Raw genomic sequence first — 21,096 nt, forward strand, 5'->3', positions numbered from 1 at the left:
TTTTTCACTTTTGGATTTTTGTATCAACCCCTTGATAATAGTTATTGGAGCTTTAAACATATGGTAAAACATAAAATTTTATCATACTGTGATATGTTATGCTCTTTTGCCTGTCAATGACTTCTAGCATATTATTGCATATCATACAAAGACTATTTTACATCTAAGGAGCATCTTAATCTGGGGGCTTTTTATGTTTCTGCATCCAAGTTTATTGTAGGCATTATCATGGTTGCAAGTTAGGAAACTCGCATTTATCAATACTAAACTATGAGTCCATGCTTGTGTTGTAACAGAATTAGCAACAGATTATTCTTGATAAACAGAATGCTGCCTTGGTTGATCGATTGCCCATCTTCATCGAAATCTGTTCATCTTGGCTGCCTTATATACATTCTTTGCTGTACAGTCGGACTTGTGCTAATAGCCTTCTGTAAAGTGTTCATTACTGTAAATATTTACAATAGAAGGCCAATTCATCAAGCTCAAGAAAGCCATTGATTGGATCATATGTGTTAGGAGCATAGACCCTTTCTTGTGACTGGTTTTGGTGGTAGTAGCTCAAATCACTCCTGGGTACCATGTATCTAGGTAGAAGATCCTCATCTCTATTGCCATTGTTTAGCTTATTGTTGGATGGATGGAGATTTTCACACCTAGCTTCCTCATTAGGTTTCATCTTCAGTGAGCTATAATTGTCAAAAGAAGAAACTGTTATTGGAGAATTCAACATATCGCTACCATCTTCATAAACCACACTGTTGTCCTTATCACTTCGTTGGTTGCTAAGACATGAAATGGTGTCAATTGGAGGTAAAGTTTGCCCAGCAAGGATTGAAGCTAAGAATCTACGATCTTTGTTAAAACAATCAGTGATCAGTTCATTGCTATAGTTGGTGTATGTACCACGTGCTTCCTCCATCTTTGGTAAGTACCAAATGTCATCTTTGTTCTGGTCATCTTGAACTTCATTTATGTTCTTTGATACATTGCCTTTTTGTCGAACTCGACATAATACCCAGTCATCTAACTGTAAAAACAAGACCTTTTTTTATTTGATTTAACGAGATATTTCAGTGAAAATGAAATGGATGCAAGTAATATTGAAGAGATAGAAAACAGAGATGCAGGATTGAGAAAAGAGAAGAGTAAGGAATCTATTCTCGTTCTTATTCCATCAAATTGAACTGCGGATTTATCATGCCAACTTGACATAGTTATTTCTCCGACTGTTGGATTGTTAGTATCTCAGTGATTTAACCAAACCAAGCTGGAAGTCATGGATCCGAATGATGGAAACAAACTCTCTACTAGGTTTGTGTACACCAACCATCCCCAAAGCCCACAAGTACGGGATGTTTTATGCACTTAGGTCACCCTTTAAGCAGAAAGTTGTTTGCTTGAAGGGATTTCTGCTGTGGATATCATATTATATCATGTCATATTAGCAGGATATGCTTTCTTCATTTTATTGTCCTATCATCATGTTCCTGCTGGATTTCTTTCCCTCTTACAGTGTATTAGGAAGAAATGAAGAAAATAAGATAAGGTAATGGAAGGAAAAACATTAATACCTTTCCATTGGTAGATTGAAAAAGTGTAGTTTTTGGACGTTTCAAAACTCCAAAAACCTTACACTGCTTAGAAAAAACCTATTCTCTCCAAACAAATACATTACTTTACAAATACTTACTTTACCTTGGAAAACTTAGTGTCAAGATACAAACATGCTTTTAGTCTAGTGATTTTAGTATTTTTGAAATTCTAAATCAAGTTGTTTATCACCGTAAAACCTTAAATTCCTGTTTGTATAGAAATCATTAGTTAGATTTTATCCAAAATTATTGTTGTTTCGCTTACCCTCATTGACCCTTTTGACCTGCAGGGTTTAACCATGGCATCTAGCAGTCTATACTCATTCATGATCCAGTCTGTCTTGGTTCCTTTAGGAGGACGACCCAAGTAAAAAACTAGAGCTTTCTTCACTCCAATGTTCTTTGATCCAGAAGAATTGAGAATCGGTCTATCAGTACCAGTGGCCTTCCAGTAACCTGACCCAGCAGCCCTGTTTGGCCTTGCTCCCTTAGGATACTTTCTGTCTCTTGGACTGAAGAAATACCATTCGTCTTCTCCAAACAGGGCCTTCTCTGCAATTCAACCAAAAAAAGGATTATACATAAACTGCAGTCAGGATATAATCAATGGAAAAAAAGAAAAAGGAATTAAGAAGACACAGAAGGCAGACTTGGTAGCTCCCATGGATTGTGTTGATACAGATTGATTTCTGCAATAATGGATGCAGGCAGTGGACGTGAAGCTACTTTGTTTTTCAAGTAATGTACGATGAGCTCTTCATCGGATGGATGAAACCTGAATCCTGGAGGAAGATTGAAATTTTGACAGGCTTCACTTTCCATTGATAGTTCTCTGTCTCTCTTCTTCAGGCGATGATTAGGAGACCGAGGAATCAACAAATTGCGATACTATCAATCGAAAATGCAGCTGTAAACTCTCTCAGTGAAGTGTCCAGGGATTTTATGCGGCATTTCATGCATATATGGACAGCATTTAAGATAATAGAACGAAAGTGACAACCAAATTTACGTATATGTTTAAAGAAACTGACTAGAAAGCAACGGGTTTTGGCCTGTATGCTGTCTTCGCGAGCTGCCCAGCTGATATAAAGATGGTTAATAGCATTCTTGTTGCAATAAGACTAGTGGGAACCAGGACCCATTCGAGGCCCCAATCCCTGGAGATTACTTCTTCTTGGAGAAAAAAAAATTTTGTATTTTGTTACCGATCACACAAATATGATATATGAATGCTTTTGAAATGGGGATGGGATACATACCCTAAACAAATTACTTTTCTAGATTTTTTCCTGATATTTTTTAGAAAGTATTTTTTTACATTTTCCTAAAAGCTAATTTACTAAAAAAAGTTAAAGTGGTTTGTAACATATAATATTTTATTAACATTTTAAATATAAATTAATCCCACATATAAAAATAACATTAATTTATATTTGATTTTAATTAAGCAATATATTAATTTTAAAAATAATATATACCGTTTATATTTATTTTATAGTAATAATTATGAATGTTTTATAATATATATTATTTTTATTTAGTTTATATATACTGTTATTTTAGATTAATTAATTTTTATCTAATGTATCTGTACTCGTTATTTAAATTCTTATATATAATATTTATATTGTTATTATATAAAAAAAAATAACAGATATAATCTTTACATAGTCTTTCATTATCATGAATTCTAAAGTTTTATTAGATTTTCATCGCTTAAAACATCTATTAATTAAAATTTATATAATATATTACTTAATTTATAAAATATTAGTTATAATAAAAACTTTTATTCTAAGTTCAGTTAAAATATGTTTACACTTATAATTTTAATATAAAATTTAAAGTAGATTGATTTTAACCAATTAAAATTTACCTTTTTATTATAATTATTCTAAGTCATAAGGGGGGTTTTGGCAATTTAACTATCCTCCCTCCCACCATTGAAGATTGGACCGCATATTTAACAACCCAATTATTTATTTTAAATTTTTTATTTTGAAAATTAATTAAAATTGTATTAAATGCAAATATTGAATCATTTTCAACTAATCCTTTTTTATATTTAAAATGCTCAGGAAAATTAATTCATGAACAATATTTTATTAATGAAAGGAAAAATTAAATTAGTTTCTTATTTATTATAATTCCTATTAAAAAAAATGAAAAATTTTATAGAGCAAACAAATAGTTAAATAAATAATTTCATTGTTACTAATTCTATATTTATATTAAAAAAATATTTACATATTTACTTAAAGCCCTGGAAAAATAAGTTTTGACAAAAAGGCCGTGTAAGATTTTATTTTCTTATTTATTACATTTCACTAAATTCTTATATTTTTATTATGATGAGAGTTTCAAAATATTATCATTTATTTGCATAACTAGAAATAATTGTACAGCGGTTCACAATGCTAAATTTAAAAAAAAAAAAAAACTTTTTTTTTCTTAAAATTTTGTGTTTTGCAAAACCAATTATAAAAAAATTTAATTTTCTTGAATTTTTGTGGAAATTAATTTTAAATTAGAAGTAAATCATACTAAAATTATTAAAAATTTATAAAAAATGATTTTAATTAAGATTATTTAAATTAAAATTATTTAATTAACTTTTAAAATTTTTTTTATTTTTTTTCTTTCATCCTTTGTTTTTTATTTGTTTTAATTTTAAATTTATTTCTTATTTTTAATTAATAATTACTTTTTACAAAAATTATTTTAATTTGATAGTAACAATTAATATTTAATATATTTATAATTAATATTAAATTTTTATTATATTATTTTAATAGTAAAAAATTATGTAAAATTATGAACGTAACAAAAATATTGTTATTTATAAGAATAATATTTATTTTTAGTTTAAAAAATAATAATAAATAAATTAAAATTTTATTATTTATTTGTCTAAGAGACTTGATTTAAATTGATAATGACAAGGAAGATTAATAATAATAATAATAATGTGAAGTAGTCCCATAATAAAGAAATTTGGTGGAAGATTGGACGTAAGGAAGAGCACGTAAAAATATTCCTACTGTTGGCATTATTTCAATGCATGGTTTAGGTTTATCCGACGTCCAAACTCTATGGAGATGCATGATGATACCCTACACCAGTCATTATTAATTATAATTCATGCAAAAATCAGCCGTCTTCTTATTTATTTATTTATTTTTTCTTATAATATAAATTAGGGTTTTCTTGGTCTTCATCTTCTAATTAACTTTTGCTGTTTAATTGCATGCAATTTTTTATTTGGATCTATTTTACTTAATTTTGTACATTATTATTTGCTGTAAAACAGCTAACACCCAATAATATTAGAAAATTAACCTTGTTTGAATCGATAAGGGGTGAATCCTATGTGGTTTGTCTAGCTGGGAATTAAATTATTTATTAATATAATATTTACATTTATAATATCAAAGTGTATACTTAATTATATTAAATTTAATTATAAAAGATTTATTACATGATAATAACTTTTTTAAATAACAATCATAATTTTATTTTTAAATTTTTTTATAAAAGATAATATGTATTGAAATAAAAGGCCCAAGGCCTGAATAAAGAAGAACCCATACAATAAATTCAAAACCAGCAACTAAGGCCCATTGACAGAAAATATAAACAAATAAATTGGAACCCATCAGTAAACCCTAGACCCGAACCCAAATGTAGACCCGACGGAACCTTCTTGAATCGCCGCTCCATTACGGCAAACTAAAAACTCTAAAACCCATAAAAGCAAAGGAAGAGCACCACTAACGCAAATGCATAGCCAAAATAGGCCACCGGTAGTGGATTTAGACGTAGAAGGAGAAAGAGAAAACTTTTACAATGAAACTAAATCGGCGAGTGAAGAGAGACTTGTTAGAGGCAAAATACAACATAGCGACCGTGTCGTCCACTGGAATTGTCACCATGAGCCATTCTCCTTTTCCAAAAAGAACTTTGGAGTTTAAAGATAAAATATTTTAAAAAAAAATATAAACACCCAATATAAGAAGAAAAAAGTATTGACAGACAATGAAAAGTCTCCATGTACACCTCCACTTGGCCATGAGGAGGCAACTCACCTGCGGTCAGATACCAAATGGGTATAATGAAATTTAGGAAATGAGACACGACCCGTAAAACCCTCAATTGAGAAAATCTCTCTCTTCAAACAAAAAAAAACTCAACGGGTTAACTTTTATGGATTGTACAAAGTTCATCACCATCTTTTTAATTTATTTAATGGGTTTAATTTTTTGTTGATATGGATGAGATTTTTTCATAGAGTATAGTGAGATTTTGGTTGTAATCATATAGATAAAAAAACCTATTCCTTCACGTAATTTTATAAAATTTTTCTACAATATTTTATATATACTTACCCTTTGTATAATTAGTTAGGAATATCGATTGATATTATGAGACCTAAAAAAAAATAGAATTTTGATATGAGTAAATAAATTTAGATTGAATGGTTCACACATTTCTTTTTTATTTCTTTTTTGGAAAATTTACTTTTTAGTCCCTGAGGTTTAACGTAATTAACACTTCTATCCCTCTATTTTGGCGACCCAACACTTAAGTCCCTCACTTTCTCTTCCGTCCAAATTCGTAGTCCTTCCGTCCATTTAAATCGTTTGGTCAAAGAGTCAAAAGTGAGAGGTGATAATTTTTTCCAGAAATACCCTTCTCTTAATGTGAAATTCCTTTTTTTTTTTTCTCTTTCATGCTTTATCTCTCCAGAAGAAGAAGAAGAAGAAGAAGAAGAAGAAGAAGAAGAAGAAGAAGAAGAAGAAGCTGCTGCAGAAAGAGTAGGAAGAAGAAGAAGAAGAAGAAGAAGAAGAAGAAGAAGCTGCTGCAGAAAGAGTAGGAAGAAGAAGAAGAAGAAGAAGAAGAAGCTGTAGAAAGAGTAGGAAGAAGAAGAAGAAGAAGAAGAAGAAGAAAGAAGAAGAAGAAGAAGGAAGAAGAAAGAAGAAGAAGAAGAAGGTAGAAGAAAGAAGAAGAAGAAGAAGTTGCAGAAAAAGGAGGAAGAAGAAGAAGAAGAAGGTTAATTTTGTCAATTCACGTGTCCCAAACGGCTATTTTGGACGGAAGGACTACGAAGTTGGACAGAAAAGAAAGTGAGGGACTTAAGTGTTGGGTCGCCAAAATAGAGGGACAGAAGTGTTAATTACGTTAAACCTCAGGGACTACAAAGTAATTTTCCCTTCTTTTTTTATTATTCTCTATTAACGTATAACCGTCACTCTATTATAGTAATTCTGTCGCTATCGACTCTAGGTACGGACATACTTGTCTTTTCACCATCGTCAGAAGGCTATTTAATTTCCCACCGGCACTCGTACTAATAGAATCGGTATATAGCTGGGCTTGTTCCTCTACTCCTCGTCATGTCAAATAAGCTGAGTCCCTCTTTGATGAGTCTGGATTCCGGTCAGTTTGGTCTATCTATCGTAAATGAGGTTGTGCATTAATGGACCAACTTGTACAGTAGACTCTAATATGTTTTGAATCTGATTCTCATATAAGAACTCAACTACATTTCGAGTGCCCGTGTTCCAGGTAAGCATTGCCATTTTTGAAAGCTAATTAATGTTCGGGAAATTATATCTACATATGGGTATATATGTTTAATAAATTAAAACATTAAATGTATATTAAATCACACTTATAACGATAGTTATTTATTGTTGGTGGACTGTTTATATCCTTTAGTGCGAATAAAAATTTTTCTTTAAAATTTACCCATTTAATTTTTATTTGAAAATAAATTAAAATTTTAATACATATTATTTATAAAGTTTAGAGATTCCATTTCAAAAAAAAGTTTAGAGATTAAAAGTTATACTTTAATGAATTTAATTAGATGTTGCATATTAATAAGGAAAAAATTAATTACAACAATCACTATTTTACTTAAAAGATGAGTGATGAAATCATATTAATTATCATTGAGTCTCTAGCATCCGGACTGAGATCGAGTGCTGAAGAAAAAAAACAGATTCAAAATCCATTAGAGTCCATTAAGCAGGCCAACCCATCATTCCAGACAGGGCTGATCGAGGCTCCGGACCTGACAGAGAGGAGTCTAGCTCATTTGATGTGATGGGAATAGAAGAGTAGGTCTAGCTACACCGCGACCCTATCAACACGAGCATTGAAGGGGAATTAAATGATTATCTGACGAGGATGGACATACAAGTATACACATGTACGTATGGTTCTGTGTGACAGAAACAGGTGGCACTGTAATAAGGTGGCAATTATGCGTCACTAGAGAATAAGGAAAAAAACACGAATAACAGTTATGTGTTACTCGAAAATAAGAAAAAAAATAAATAAAAGAGGAGAACGTAATCTCTCTAGACTAAATTTTTCATATATACAGAAACCCTATTATCTTTTTGAATTTTAGAACATCACATAGATTTAGTTTATTTTTTTAATTGAAAATAAAAATTCACACAATAATTTACATACTACTTTCATAATTATTTGTTGAAATTGCAGCTTAATTGAATTAGAATCAAAATCAATATTATATTTAAGTACTTTGTCTTAGGAAAAAAACGTTTAGTTTGACAAATATGAAATTTTCTTTTTCACACGTGATACCAAGAAAAAAAAAAGCATATATAGGTTGGTGGGTGCAGTGCATATAATAATTTATTTTGAATAAATAATAATTTTTTTAAAAAAAAAAAAAGAAAAGAAAAACCAAATGAACTTTAATTTGAACTTCTGAAAGCTACTTGTCTAGGATTGATTGTGTTTAGTTACCATCTCTTAAAATTTTAAACCAAAATTCATATATTTCTGTTTATAAACATTATATATCAAAATTTCATAATTATTCAATTCTTATAAACCGAATAAATATTCATTGAGATTATTTTATTTTTAATAAGTTGATTTGGTATCAACAGAATTTATTTTTAATTTAATAAATTTAAAAATATCTATAGTTATATAAAAAAATTTATAATTATAATTAGTGAGTTAATGAATTTATTTTTATATATTAGAGCTAATTATATATTTTTTTAATTAATTAAAGACTTGAGCATATTTTTTTAATTTTTCATGAAAGATCAAACTAAGACCGAGTCAACTCATAGAATTCTCCTTCTTTTTTTAAATTTTCATGTATGTGAAAAGAAAAAAGAAAAGATGAAAAAGAAAGGAGAGAAAAGAGATTCTGTAATGAAGCAGCCATGTCTGTCTGTGCAGGGGGAGGGAGGTGGCTGAGAGGAACGAATTTCTAGTGAAATGTGAAATGTGAGTGTGTGGTGGGGCTTTCGTCCTCGACAAATCAAGCGGTACCAGTCTTCTCTTGTCTTTCTATTATCATCTCTCTTTCTCTGCCAGTCTTTTGTGGGTCCACTCTCCCAGCCACTCACCTCTCACGGACGGCACTCCCTTTCCTTTTTTGTCTTTATAAGGTAAAATTACTATTTAATCCCTATATTTTAATAAACTAACTATTTAATCCTTATATTTTAAAAAACACATTAAATAGTACATATCTTTTCAAATTATTCAACTATTTTAATTTATTTTTATTAATTATATAAATTAAATAGTTATTTTTTTATATTACAAGAAAATTATATTTTTAAATTAAAAAATTACTATTTAATAGTATATTTTTGAAAATAAAGTGATTAAATATAATAAATAAATAGTTAATATAATTTTTTTTTTCTTGTTCTTCTGTGTAGCTCCCTTTCATCTCCTTGGTCTGAAAACCAATTATAGCATAATGATTTTAACCTCATTGATCTCTTGCTGGCTGTAAAGGCAACTCACTTTTTTCTCTATATCCTACACATGATATGCTCCTTTTTCAAATCCTCTTTGATACTTTTGTTTGATCTTTTCTTTTTTCACATAAAAAATATTTGTTCTTTTCGCCTTTTCTTCAACATATTTAATTCATGCTTCACCTCATTTATAATTATTAATATCTTTTAAAATCAATATATATGCTGTCAACTTTGGAATAACTTTCACAATTTCAATAAATTAATAATGAGAATTTAAATCTCTATTTCAATATTTATAATCCGTGCGTTATATATATATATATATATGATAGTGAAAAAGATAAAAAAATAAAATAAGTTAATTTTTATTTTATTTTTTTTTATAACGATTGTACTCTAAAATCACTAGACTTGGACTTAGAGAGGAGCCGTGCAGGATAAGGAGAGAGAGGGAAATATTCTATCTATAGTTAACACTGTCTTTTTGTTAGGTGTATTTTGTCTTGGCTTCAAGCAAAGCTGATAGATGCAAAACATGAGTTTTGAATTAAGGTAAGGGTGCAATTTATGAAATTGGAGACAAGTCTAAATTAGAATTCTTTCTTTTAAAGGGGAAGAATTCTTGAGAGATTTGTTGGGATTATGTTGAGCAGTGAAGCTTTTGTTTTTGTTTTTCTTGGTTTAATTTGGTAGCTACTTCTCTTACCTCTTTCTCTTTAAGCTTGTTGTAGGACACAACCCACTTCTTCTTAGCTTCAGTATAATGATGTCTGAAGATGGATTTTCTGCTCCCTCTACCTTCAGAGGCTTTGTTCATCAAGAACCAAACCTAAACCCTAACCCTAACCCTACAACAAATCCAGTGAAGAAGAAGAGAAATTTACCAGGAACACCAGGCAAGCTTCTTTATAACTCATATGTACCATTTTTTTTCTCTTGTTTTTTTCCTGCATGACTGTTTCAAGTTATTTTCTTTCTGGGGTTCTTTTTTCTTTTTGTTTCAAGCAGATCCAGATGCAGAAGTTATTGCTTTATCACCAAAATCTCTCATGGCAACAAACCGATTCATTTGTGAAATCTGCAATAAGGGTTTCCAGAGAGACCAAAACCTTCAACTTCATAGAAGAGGTCACAATCTTCCATGGAAGCTGAAGCAAAGATCAACCAGAGAGGTTCGAAAGAAGGTATATATCTGCCCTGAAAATAGCTGTGTACATCACGATCCATCGAGAGCCCTAGGCGATCTCACAGGGATAAAGAAGCACTATAGCAGAAAACATGGAGAAAAGAAGTGGAAGTGCGAGAAATGTTCAAAGAAATACGCAGTTCAATCAGATTGGAAAGCTCATAGCAAGATCTGTGGCACCAGAGAGTACAGATGTGACTGTGGCACCCTCTTCTCCAGGTATATGCATATATAGATCGATCATAGACTTCAAATCTCTCCCTTTCTCTCTCTCTCTCTCTCCCTCTCTATCTATCTCGATTCTGTGTTTGGTGGGTTAAATATTCTCCGCTTTATATGATTGGTTTGTTGAAGAAATCAATGCTCACGAGCAGACTTTAATGGGATTTTATTATATTTATGATACATTTGAATTTAATGAGGTCAGACCCCAAAAGGGGGCTTTTTATTGGTTGAAACGAGGTTAATTTTTTGCTTATCAAACAGGAAGGATAGCTTTATCACCCACAGAGCCTTCTGTGATGCTTTAGCAGAAGAAAGTGCACGATTCACTTCTGTTTCAGCAACCATTAATGCGAACTTTAGAAATGATTTGATCAATGGAGCTCCCAACAGTAATCCGCATCAATCCACTGGGATATCCCAATTTTCATCTGTTCTTAGACCAGAGTTTGCCACAGGATCCGAGCTGGTAGGTGATCTTAGCATGGTTGATGGGCAAAAGCCAAGGCTTCCGATGTGGCTAGACCATGCCAACACTCAAATGAGCGCAATTGGTGTTGCAAACAATTCTACTTTCTTGCCCGAATTTGTTCACGCACCACAGGTGAACATGTTTGGTTCAGCATCATCGCAAGCTCAGTGGCTCAATAAGTACCAAGTAGAATCATTTGCCGGCGGCAGCAATCTCTCCGTATCTGCATTGCCACGAGGACTAAAAGAGGAAGAAGGGAACACAGGAGATCTATCTGAATCTATTACTTCTTTGTATTCAAGTAATCAGCATCAGCAGCAAAGAAACTCGGCTCGCATGTCAGCTACTGCACTTTTGCAAAAAGCAGCCCAAATGGGATCTACGAGGAGCAACCCAGCATTCAGTACCAGCAATGGAATTCCATTGATGAGCTCACCATCTCTCTCAAATGTGACAAGCTTCAACTCTTATGACCAAAGCAAAAGTAAAGAAACACTCAAGTTTCTGAGCAGGCAACCAAATCAAGCTGCGGAGAACTTCAACGAACTAGCTAACTCGCTTTCTCCTTCAACTCCAGCCACGTTGTTGGGTGAATCGAACTCGAACACAATTTTGAGTACCACCAGCAAGGACTTGAATCATTTCATGATGCAAGCAAATAGGAAGCAACACCATGGAAGCTCCAGCGAAGTAGAAGCAAGTTTAACCAGAGATTTTCTTGGTGTAGGAGGTGAAACACGGAGACCATTCCTGCAACAAGAGCTAGCGAAGTTTGCATCCATTAGTTCAGGAATGGATTTGAGCCAATATAATTCTGGGCATCGCTGAGTTAATCCAACTCAAGAAGGTAAGATTGTTGTACTATATAGTTTCTTTCTTTTTACACAGTACATTGAGAAAGTAGAATATTAGATGAAAACAGACAAAACTGAAGAAGAAAGCCTGAGTACCGAGTTGCACTTAGAGGAAGAAAGTGAGTGAACTCGCACGAGTCAAGAGTGAGAGACTTGTAATTGGTCAGGGACGTGGGGACCACTTCATTGGAAGAGACTTAACAGAAACAGACAGACATGGAAATCAATCAGAGGAGGTTTGGGACCCTCCCTGCATGTAGTTTGTAGTTTCTCTCCCTTCTCTTCTTCCTCTCTCTCTCTCTCTCTCTTTTTTTTTTAAAATCTTGGAATAAAAAACAACCTTAATGCAAGTTAATTAGTTGATCAATTATCACGGGATTCACAGCCACCCTCCTCTACTGTGATGGCTGTGATAATTTTAAAATTTCGTGCATGTATATATATATACATTGCATTTCAGGATTTTCACGTTAGCTAACAATGATTTATGTTTAGTTTGTTGCATGATTATTGCCGTTATCTTGTACTACATGCATACCAATGTTGTCAATAATTCAAAATGAATGATTGTGTCTGAACAATTATTATTATAATTATAATTATGATTATAATTATAACTATAATAAATAAGTGCATCAATCAATCAATTATTCTGATGAAAGAATACCACCAAAAATAGAATGCTAAGCTTTTGAAATATTAGTATAATCTTATGGCGATTGCCATGCAACAATGAAATTTTTTTTTTTTTTTTTTGATTGATTATAGAAATTACATGAAGATATATAAAGAAGCAGCTTGCCTCTTGCATGACGTCCTTTCGGGAGCTGGACTGATTTAATTTTTTTCTTTTAAGATCGTAAATTATGATTCTGTATATTTGATTATTATTTTTGCCAAAAATAAAAATTATTGGAAAAATTATGATCTTATTAAAATAGAAAGCAACCCATTTATTTAAAATATAATATATGTGTATATTTTAATTATATTTTATATTAGTAAATTATTTATATAAATATGAATAATGATTGTTTGATTCATCTAAAATTAATACAAATTTTAATTTTCTAAATTTATATTATATTCATTTCAAATTTAATTATATATTATTTAAATTTATTTCAATAGAATTTGATTGAATAAAATACATAAAATAAAAATATTTTATTGGTTGTCATCCCTAGTTGTAACTCAGTTATGAGAGAATTTCAATTTATTCAAAACGTTTTAAATAAATGTTTTAAAGGAATGGAAGAAAAGAAGATTAGAAGAGTACATACATATGTGATGAAACAAAATTCAAATCGATGAAACAAAATTCAAATCGGTTATTATGGGTTAGAAAATGGGGTATCTGAGTAAATCTGAGAGATCTCATATTCGAATTTGCCATTCTCCATTTAAAAAAAAAAATTTTTTTAAAATTAATTTTTATATTATGGTAATACTCTATTAGAATATAATAAAATTAAAAAAATTATAGATAAATTTATTTGTGACGGTTGGAGACCTCCTTTCAGACATAACCATTTAGCAGTTGGAGGAATCGCTATACTGATTCAACAATTTATTATTATTATTATAAAAATTAAAAAATTGTAAAAGTAATTAATGTTTTAATTAATTATCACTCAAATTTTAATTATTACTTAGTTTAAAATTAAAATGTCCATTCATGAATTTGAATGAAATTACATGGTACCATATGAAAGCAACTTCCTACTTTCTTCATAAATCAGCTCCTCTTACATATTTTTCCTAAAGTAACCGACCAACCTTTAATTTAATTTCCAAACATACATTTATTTCACTTTTTAAAATTTAAATTGATCCCATAAGTACAGATAAAGTGGACCCATAAAAAATATTTAATTAAATTTAATACCACATATATATATAAATTAAATATTTTTTTTATTTTTAATAAGATATTAAAGTATAGAAATTTGAATATATGTTTATCAAATGAGAGAGATGTATTTTTAATTATTGAATTAAATTAAAATTATTAATATTGGGACAGAGAAGACTTTTTCTTTTTAACTGTTTTTGCTCTCTTTCATTTTCATGTCACTCTCGACCAATAATACAATTATTAATCCATTTTTATTGTGTATATAATAAAAATTCATTTTTTTTAGTATCATTTAAAATATTTCAATCATTTAATTCACACGTGATGCTGCACAATCTACTGTTACTCACACGTGATGGTACAATCTTCTGTTACCGAGGATGCGAGGAGTAATTCCATTCTTATAATATTGTATTTTTGTTTTCAATTTAAAAATGGGTATAAAATATTAACTTTTATATATTTAAATTGTAACCATAAAAATATTGTATTTATTTTTATTTTTATAATATAAGACAATAAATTTTTTATTTTATTAAATATAAAATAAATTATTTATTAAATTTATAATAATTTTAGAGATTGTTATAAATTGTTATTTTATACTATTGAAATGATAATTTTATAATTGCGGCTACGTTACTGCTGCATAAACCTTACTATATAGTAGTGATTTAATAGTTAGATTGTCAATTTTTATTGCACATCCCCATTTGCTGGTGAGAGTCTAGCAATGAAGTTGTCAAAAATAACTAGCCATTAGATGGAGGTTTTTTTCTCTTCAGTTATCATGGAAGCAGATTCAAAAGTTTTATTATCTCGTCTCAAAGGCTCTGTATATGGGTGTAAATAAATCAAATCGTTCATGAGTTACTCGAGATTTGGTTCGATAAAAATTCGATCGAACTCGACTCGATTTTTAAACGAGTCAAGTTCGAACTTAATTTTTAGTCTTATTTGATAAACGAGCCAATTTTGAGTTTCATAGTATTCGACTCGTTAAGTCTCGTGAGCTCGGCTCATTTCTGAGTTGATGAGTAGGCTCACGAATAGGATCGTGAACAGTCTTGTTAAGTAAACTGAGATTATTATCATAAGAGAAATAAATTCAAACCATACATATACTTTCATGATCCAAATCTAAATTTTCTAAAATTTAGTTTTATATAATTTAGTTACACTCTTAAACTTGCATATATTTAGATCATTAAGATTTAAAAGGTTATCTTTATAAGTTTACAAACTAATTTATAAATATACTTATTTAATTAAAATTATTTTAATTTTAAATTAAAATTCATTATACATGTAAATAAATTGAATTATTCGTGAACTATTCGAGACTAAACTCGATAAAAACTCGACTCATCTAAACTCGTTTGCTAAACGAACTAAACTTGAACTTTTTAATACTCAGCTCAAGTTTGAAACGAGTAAAGCTCGAATTTGATTCGAGCTCGAAAAAATTTTAACAAATCAAGTTTGAGCTTTTCAAAACTCGGCTCGACTCGATTCGTTTATACTCCTATCTCTGTGTTGGATTGCCTTTAGGGTATCAAAACTCCAATTCAGACTATTAAGCTTTTGTCTAGTAAAGGAATTTCAGTTGCTTTCTCTTGTATTAGAAGAGCTGCTAATGAGGCAACAGATTGTGTAGCAAAGCTTAGTTCTAAAGGCAAACTCCCACATGAGTAGTTGGTTTGGTATGATCACCTTTATTTAAGGAAAATTCTAATCTATAAACGGGTGCATACACTAAATTCATCAAAATATGTCATGTATATTAAATTAAGGGTCAACATCCAATTGGGTTAATTTTGCATTCAATCGATTCGATTCAAAATTAAATCAAATTAAATAAATTAAAAATTAAAATTTTAGTATTTATAAAAACAAAATTAATTTTAGATAGAAATTAAACTGAATCCAACAGGTTTAATTTAATTTAATCAATGTAAATTTTTAATAAGTTTATTTTACAATTTATTTTTCATATTTTATAATTTAATTGAAATATTTTAATTTTAATTATGATCTGATTTTTTTATATACTATTATTACTCATTGATTTATTTTTTTTATTAAAATTAAATCAAAATAATTGAATTTTTTAAAATTAAAAACTAAATTAAAATAATAAAAAATTAAATTGAAATTTTAAACTAATTTAATTCAATCAATTTTTTTAATTTAAATTGAATATTAGTGATCCTAATTAAAATTATAATAAATTATATTTTATAAAAAAATATATTAATAATTTATTATTAGTTAAATATTTATATGCATTTTTGTCAGTATTAAAATAAAAATAAATATTGAATATGTTGACAACTAATTAGCTCAGTTTTTTTAGGACAATGCACGTCTTATTTTGTTTCCCACTTCAAAATTTGAAAAGCAACTAGTTGTTGAGATGTGGTGCAATAGAGAATTATTTTTAAAAATTAGAAAAATTGATAGATGGAACATCTGAATATTATCCAAACTTTACATCTGATTATTATGACAATAATTAATATTATTATCATCACATACCTCAAACAACACAAATCAAAACACATCTCAACCAAAACTATATATAGATTAAAGGTCTTTAAATTTTTAAAAAATTTATAAAAATTAAAATATATAAATAATTCAAAGCCACCGACGCTTATTTAACAGAAATATTAAAAAATTGAATTTTATAAAATATAAATATTTTTAATTTAATAATTTTAAAATAGAAATAAACTAATTAATTATATAAAAATTCAGGTATTTAATAGTATTTTCCATCATATCACCATAACATTTACCAATGTGTCCCTGCTGAAAGCCTGAAACACAATCCCAGCCCACTGGCCCTTTCACGGCTCATCTTAACAGAATTTGCAAAGCCGTCAAGCGAAACATACTGGGCCTTTCATGCATCTTCTAAGCCCGTATGCCTAATATCAAGTATGGATGAGAAGCAGATGAGATAAAAGCAAAACTGAATCAGAATTAAATTTGACCAACACTCTCTTAAATCAGATCAAAACTGAATGGAATTTATTTTTAACAATTTAACTGGTTTTATTTCACAGTATTTTACTAATTTTTCCTTCAAATCATAATCAAAATCAATCTAAAATCAAAATAGAAATTGTTTTCATTGGTATATATAAATTTTGTTAGTAAAAATTAAATAACATGAAAAATTAATATTTATTCAATCCCTCTCTAATATTTGATGAAAACTTCCAATTTCCAGTTCAATCTTAATCAGAAACTGGAAATATTTATACACAGAAATGATTGAAAAAGCACGTACTCTCTCACAAAGATAATATTGTTGCAGCAACAAAGCCAACTCCAATTATCACCACTCCTTTATAATGCAAAACAGAGCTGATTGCCCCAGAAACATCTTTAGGAATTTCAGGACTCTCTGCTGGGTTCGCCGGCGCCGGTGCAGCTGCTGGAGGAAAGAGATATTTAGGAAGAAGAACCTTGTCAATCTCATAAATAGCAACTTGTTTATCAGTGTATACAGTGTTAGCTAGACTTGTTTTTGTGAGTCCTGTACTTATATTCACTGAACTGTCAGTGGTGGATATGGTCATCGGGTATCGACTATCGGCTCCTGCCAGTGTCATTACTGGATTACTCAGTGTCTGGAAGTCGGAAGTTGATAGAAATCTTGGTAATATATGAAACTGCACAAATGCCACCTTTTCTCTGTCGTTTAGAGACCCAACAGCGCCTGCTCTAAGGTTTGAAAATGCAGTATCAGTTGGGGCAAAGATGGTTATACCATCGGTTGAGCTATTGAGTTGGGAAGTTAACTGAGTATCCACATGGGTGGCCTTAATAAGGCGGACGAAGGCTGTGAAGTGGCCAGCCTTTAGGAGGATTTGAATCACGTCTACTGGCCCAGGTGGTGGCGGGGAGCTGTGAGGGCGGCGAGATGGTTGGTGTCTTGGTGCCTGTGCTGGAGCAGCTACTGGTGCAGAAGCTGGTGATTGGGAAAGTGTGTTGGTGCAATGCAGGAAGAGAAGGAGAAGAGAAAATGAGAAAAGATAATGTTGCATCTTCGATCGGCGGCCGAAATTGCTTGGAGAAAGTGTGAAAATTTGGAGCAAGAATGGTGCTTGCGCAAGTGTTTGATGTGTAAAGAGGGGTTAAGGAGGCTTTTTATGATGGTGGAAAGAGAAATTAGGTGTTATTTTGCAATTTTTAAAGGTAAAGGAAAAATGAAAATATAAATGCTAGTACCTTGTCCTACTTCAAAAGGTGGAGGATATAAATGGTGAGAGATATAATGCTGTTGCAGCAACTAGTTTGCTTGGAAAAGCAGTAAAAAGATGAAAGGATTTCAACTTTCAAGTGGTTGTGGAGGCAAAATAATAAAGATGGGAGTGATTGTTGAAATGGGGTTTGTCTATATCAAATTATAAGTGTTGCTCTATCACTCAGGAGTGTTTCAGAGCCTTCTGTGACCTTTCAGCTGAAAAAATGCACAAGTTTTCTTTGTTTCAGCTGCCATAATCCAATCCAATCTCTGAAATCATTTGATCAAAGTATTAGTTTTGCATGCTTTCTTCTAATCAGCAATAGCAATGTTTGGTTCCAGGGAGTAGAGACACTAAGCAGCCTCCAATAGAAACAAGATCAAACCAAACTGAAATTAATCCACAAACATGCAAAGAAACTCAAATTAGCCAAAGAAAAAGAAAAAGGAAGGCTAACATAGATCAAGAGACAAGAAGGAGAGAAACTGAAAGGAAGTAGGCAGTGGCAGATGAATAATCAAATCCCAGAGCTAAGTGTTGTTTAAAATATGAGCAGAAACTTTTTCCTCCCCTCCATGAACTTCAGGGGTTCAAAGACACACAAAATAAAAGGAAGTCGGCAGGCAGATACCTAAAATACCTCACAAAAAAATTATTTGCAACATCAAAATAGCGACATTCTTCGTATTCTATTTTTTTTTATATATACTTTGTGACATTTTAATCATCCCAAAAAACCATATTTGTTGTAGTGTAATTTTCATGTATGGTGTATATGTATTAGCCAAAAGATACTTGATAGACCTTTCACAGTTACTGTTCACCCTCTCCATTGCCATCCAACACTAAGTGATGCTGCCTTTTACTATCAGCTTTTGGTTGGTTTTGTGGTACAGATAATGATTGGATAAGTGATGTTTCTTATCTTTGTTTGGACATAATTGCTCTCTTTCAATTACCAATCTAATTATATTGCAATTATTACAACTCAAGTGGTAGTTCAGTTGCTGGTTGCGTACGAAACACATTTTGGTTTGAATTATTGTCTAGATAAACCTTTATTTATCATGATGATTAGTCTATAATTACATCAAGATTCGATATTCCAACAAGTTCAGCATTCTTTATTAGTCACAAAAGAACTAATAAAACTTAGAAGTTATTCAAGAAACTGTTGATGATCATCACCTTTGATAAAACTCAGAAACTCAATTCAGCTTCAGTGTCACAAGGAGACTATTACAGCAACTATGCCAACTTCAAAGAGGACAATACTATAATGCAAAACTAAACTTGATGATTTAGAAACATCCTTAGGAACATCATTATCAGGACTCTCTGCCGGCTTTGCTGATGCCGGCCCCGGAGCAAAAAGGTCGAAAGGAAGCAGCACCTTGTCGATCTGATAAATGGCAACCTGGTTGTCTGAATAAATAGTATCAGAAATGGTTGCATAATCAATTCCTGTAGTTATATTCACCACATTCCCTGTGACTGTTATGTTAAGTAGTAACTTTCCACCTGATCCAGCCAGTGTCATTACAGGATTACTCACAGTATCAAACTGGGAAAATAGCAGAAACTGTGTAAGAACATGAAACTGAACCAGCTCCACCTTCTCTTTATCTGCTAGAGAGTTTAAACTGTCAGCTTTAAGGCTCGAAAACGCGGTATCACTCGGAACAAGGATGGTTATGCCATCACTTGAGCTTTTAAGTTGAGAGGATAACTGAATATCAACATGGGTAGCTTTTATAAGGCGGATAAAAGTGGTGAAATCGCCTGCCTTTTCAAGGATTTTCATGATGTTGGCAGGGCCAATAGGTGAAGGAGGTGCTGCTGGTGACAAAGCTAGAGTTTTGGTCAAATGAAGAAAGAAGAGAAAAAGAGAGAATGAAAAGAGAAATTGCTTCATCATCTTTGATGGTTTTTTATTGCTAGCTTGATGTGTAAAGAGGGGAAAGGAGGAGGCTTTATTTTCATTGTGGTGAGAGAATTAAGTTAGGTGTAATATGCAGGCTAGTTACAGAAACTTAGTACCTTATATTTCTTTCAGAAGGTGGAGGGTGTTCATGTAGAGAGGGATATGATACTATTGCAGCAACTTGTTTGCTTCAAAAAGAAGGGAAAATAAGGGATTAATATTTGAAGTTTGTGATGAGCAAATATGTGCTTGATTATTGAATTAAGGCTGTGTGAATAAAATTGGAAGTTGTCCCGAGGAAATATTATTAAATATATTATTAAATATTTAATAAAAAATTAAACCCTAAAATAATACCAATCAATTTCTTATAAATACGATTGTATTTGGATATATGGATTTGGATTTTAAAATAGATTTTAAATTCTGGGTTGAAATTTAAACTTTGAAATCTTTTTATTTGGCTAATTTATACATGGATTTGGAGTTTACATGCAGGAATGGCTTCCCTCTCTTGGAAGTTCTTCTCGATTATGTTGAAACTTTGGAGGTAAAAGGGTATCTTGCAGAAGTTCACTGAAAAGATCTAAAATTTTTAATACGTTAACGCATACAAGAGAGTAAGATAGCCAGAGCTCTATCTCCCCTCCATCTTGTATAACCATGGCAATACATGCATCCAGTGTTACAATGTGGTGATGAAGCTTTGTTATATGGGATTTGTTGTTCAAGTCTCTCTTTTCTTTGCAAGACATCATAATGTTTTTTATTGTCTGAGTTGGTTTATTGGAAGTGACTACTCAGTTGGTAGTTCTTCTCTGATTCCTTCATGATCGTTATCTTGCCATTGTTTTACCTTTTTATAAGTTTAATTACTTGGATTGTGGGATCTGGTAGAGTTTTCTAGTGGGCTTTTCTCTTGGGTTTTATGTTTTAGGGGCTTAGGCTATTTTTCTT

General features: G+C 30.9%; 4 protein-coding genes and 1 long non-coding RNA gene across 7 annotated transcripts; 2 read left to right on the forward strand and 3 right to left on the reverse strand.

The window, feature by feature from the left end:
• Positions 1-445: 445 nt before the first annotated feature.
• LOC110626226 (NAC domain-containing protein 1) lies at positions 446-2,856 on the reverse strand. Its single transcript, XM_021772010.2, has 3 exons — positions 2,246-2,856; positions 1,861-2,147; positions 446-1,030 (listed from the first exon to the last, which is right to left on the reverse strand). The coding sequence occupies exons 1-3, from the start codon at positions 2,415-2,417 to the stop codon at positions 446-448; spliced, it is 1,044 nt and encodes a 347-aa protein (XP_021627702.1). The 5' UTR covers positions 2,418-2,856.
• On the forward strand, positions 1,013-2,018 carry LOC110626228. The gene is made up of 3 exons (XR_002489684.2): positions 1,013-1,148; positions 1,245-1,314; positions 1,886-2,018. It is a non-coding gene; the product is annotated as an uncharacterized LOC110626228 (long non-coding RNA).
• Positions 2,857-9,764: 6,908 nt separating the features above from the next.
• Positions 9,765-12,465, forward strand: LOC110626703 (zinc finger protein BALDIBIS). 3 transcript variants are annotated; one of them, XM_021772748.2, is made up of 4 exons: positions 9,765-9,916; positions 10,086-10,260; positions 10,373-10,769; positions 11,037-12,465. In XM_021772748.2, the coding sequence occupies exons 2-4, from the start codon at positions 10,128-10,130 to the stop codon at positions 12,070-12,072; spliced, it is 1,566 nt and encodes a 521-aa protein (XP_021628440.1). In that variant the 5' UTR covers positions 9,765-9,916; positions 10,086-10,127; the 3' UTR covers positions 12,073-12,465. The 3 variants fall into 3 exon arrangements, with proteins under 3 accessions (XP_021628440.1, XP_021628441.1, XP_021628439.1); XM_021772749.2 differs by having other exon boundaries at positions 9,766-9,916; positions 10,096-10,260; XM_021772747.2 differs by lacking the exon at positions 9,765-9,916 and having other exon boundaries at positions 9,923-10,260.
• Positions 12,466-17,129: 4,664 nt separating this feature from the next.
• Positions 17,130-18,502, reverse strand: LOC110627177 (fasciclin-like arabinogalactan protein 12). The gene has a single exon (XM_021773442.2). It carries the CDS (start codon positions 18,012-18,014, stop codon positions 17,259-17,261), a length of 756 nt encoding a protein of 251 aa, XP_021629134.1. The 5' UTR covers positions 18,015-18,502; the 3' UTR covers positions 17,130-17,258.
• Positions 18,503-19,253: 751 nt separating this feature from the next.
• LOC110625446 (fasciclin-like arabinogalactan protein 11) lies at positions 19,254-20,148 on the reverse strand. The gene has a single exon (XM_021771036.2). The coding sequence runs from the start codon at positions 20,131-20,133 to the stop codon at positions 19,441-19,443; it is 693 nt and encodes a 230-aa protein (XP_021626728.1). The 5' UTR covers positions 20,134-20,148; the 3' UTR covers positions 19,254-19,440.
• Positions 20,149-21,096: the final 948 nt, after the last annotated feature.

This window comes from Manihot esculenta, chromosome 11 (genome assembly GCF_001659605.2).
Source record: "Manihot esculenta cultivar AM560-2 chromosome 11, M.esculenta_v8, whole genome shotgun sequence".
In the NCBI taxonomy this organism is placed as follows: domain Eukaryota; kingdom Viridiplantae; phylum Streptophyta; class Magnoliopsida; order Malpighiales; family Euphorbiaceae; genus Manihot; species Manihot esculenta.

Bases quoted from the DNA above. Each gene is read 5' to 3' on its own strand.
- LOC110626226 (XM_021772010.2), bottom strand. From the start codon at position 2,417: ATGGAAAGTGAAGCCTGTCAAAATTTCAATCTTCCTCCAGGATTCAGG. The intron at 2,148-2,245 runs GTCTGCCTTCTG...GTTGAATTGCAG, and splicing joins CAATCCATGGGAGCTACCAA to AGAAGGCCCTGTTTGGAGAA. The intron at 1,031-1,860 runs GTAAGCGAAACA...TTGTTTTTACAG, and splicing joins GGTCAAAAGGGTCAATGAGG to TTAGATGACTGGGTATTATG.
- LOC110626703 (XM_021772748.2), top strand. From the start codon at position 10,128: ATGATGTCTGAAGATGGATTTTCTGCTCCCTCTACCTTCAGAGGCTTT. The intron at 10,261-10,372 runs GCAAGCTTCTTT...TGTTTCAAGCAG, and splicing joins AAATTTACCAGGAACACCAG to ATCCAGATGCAGAAGTTATT. The intron at 10,770-11,036 runs GTATATGCATAT...CTTATCAAACAG, and splicing joins TGTGGCACCCTCTTCTCCAG to GAAGGATAGCTTTATCACCC.
- LOC110627177 (XM_021773442.2), bottom strand. From the start codon at position 18,014: ATGCAACATTATCTTTTCTCATTTTCTCTTCTCCTTCTCTTCCTGCAT.
- LOC110625446 (XM_021771036.2), bottom strand. From the start codon at position 20,133: ATGATGAAGCAATTTCTCTTTTCATTCTCTCTTTTTCTCTTCTTTCTT.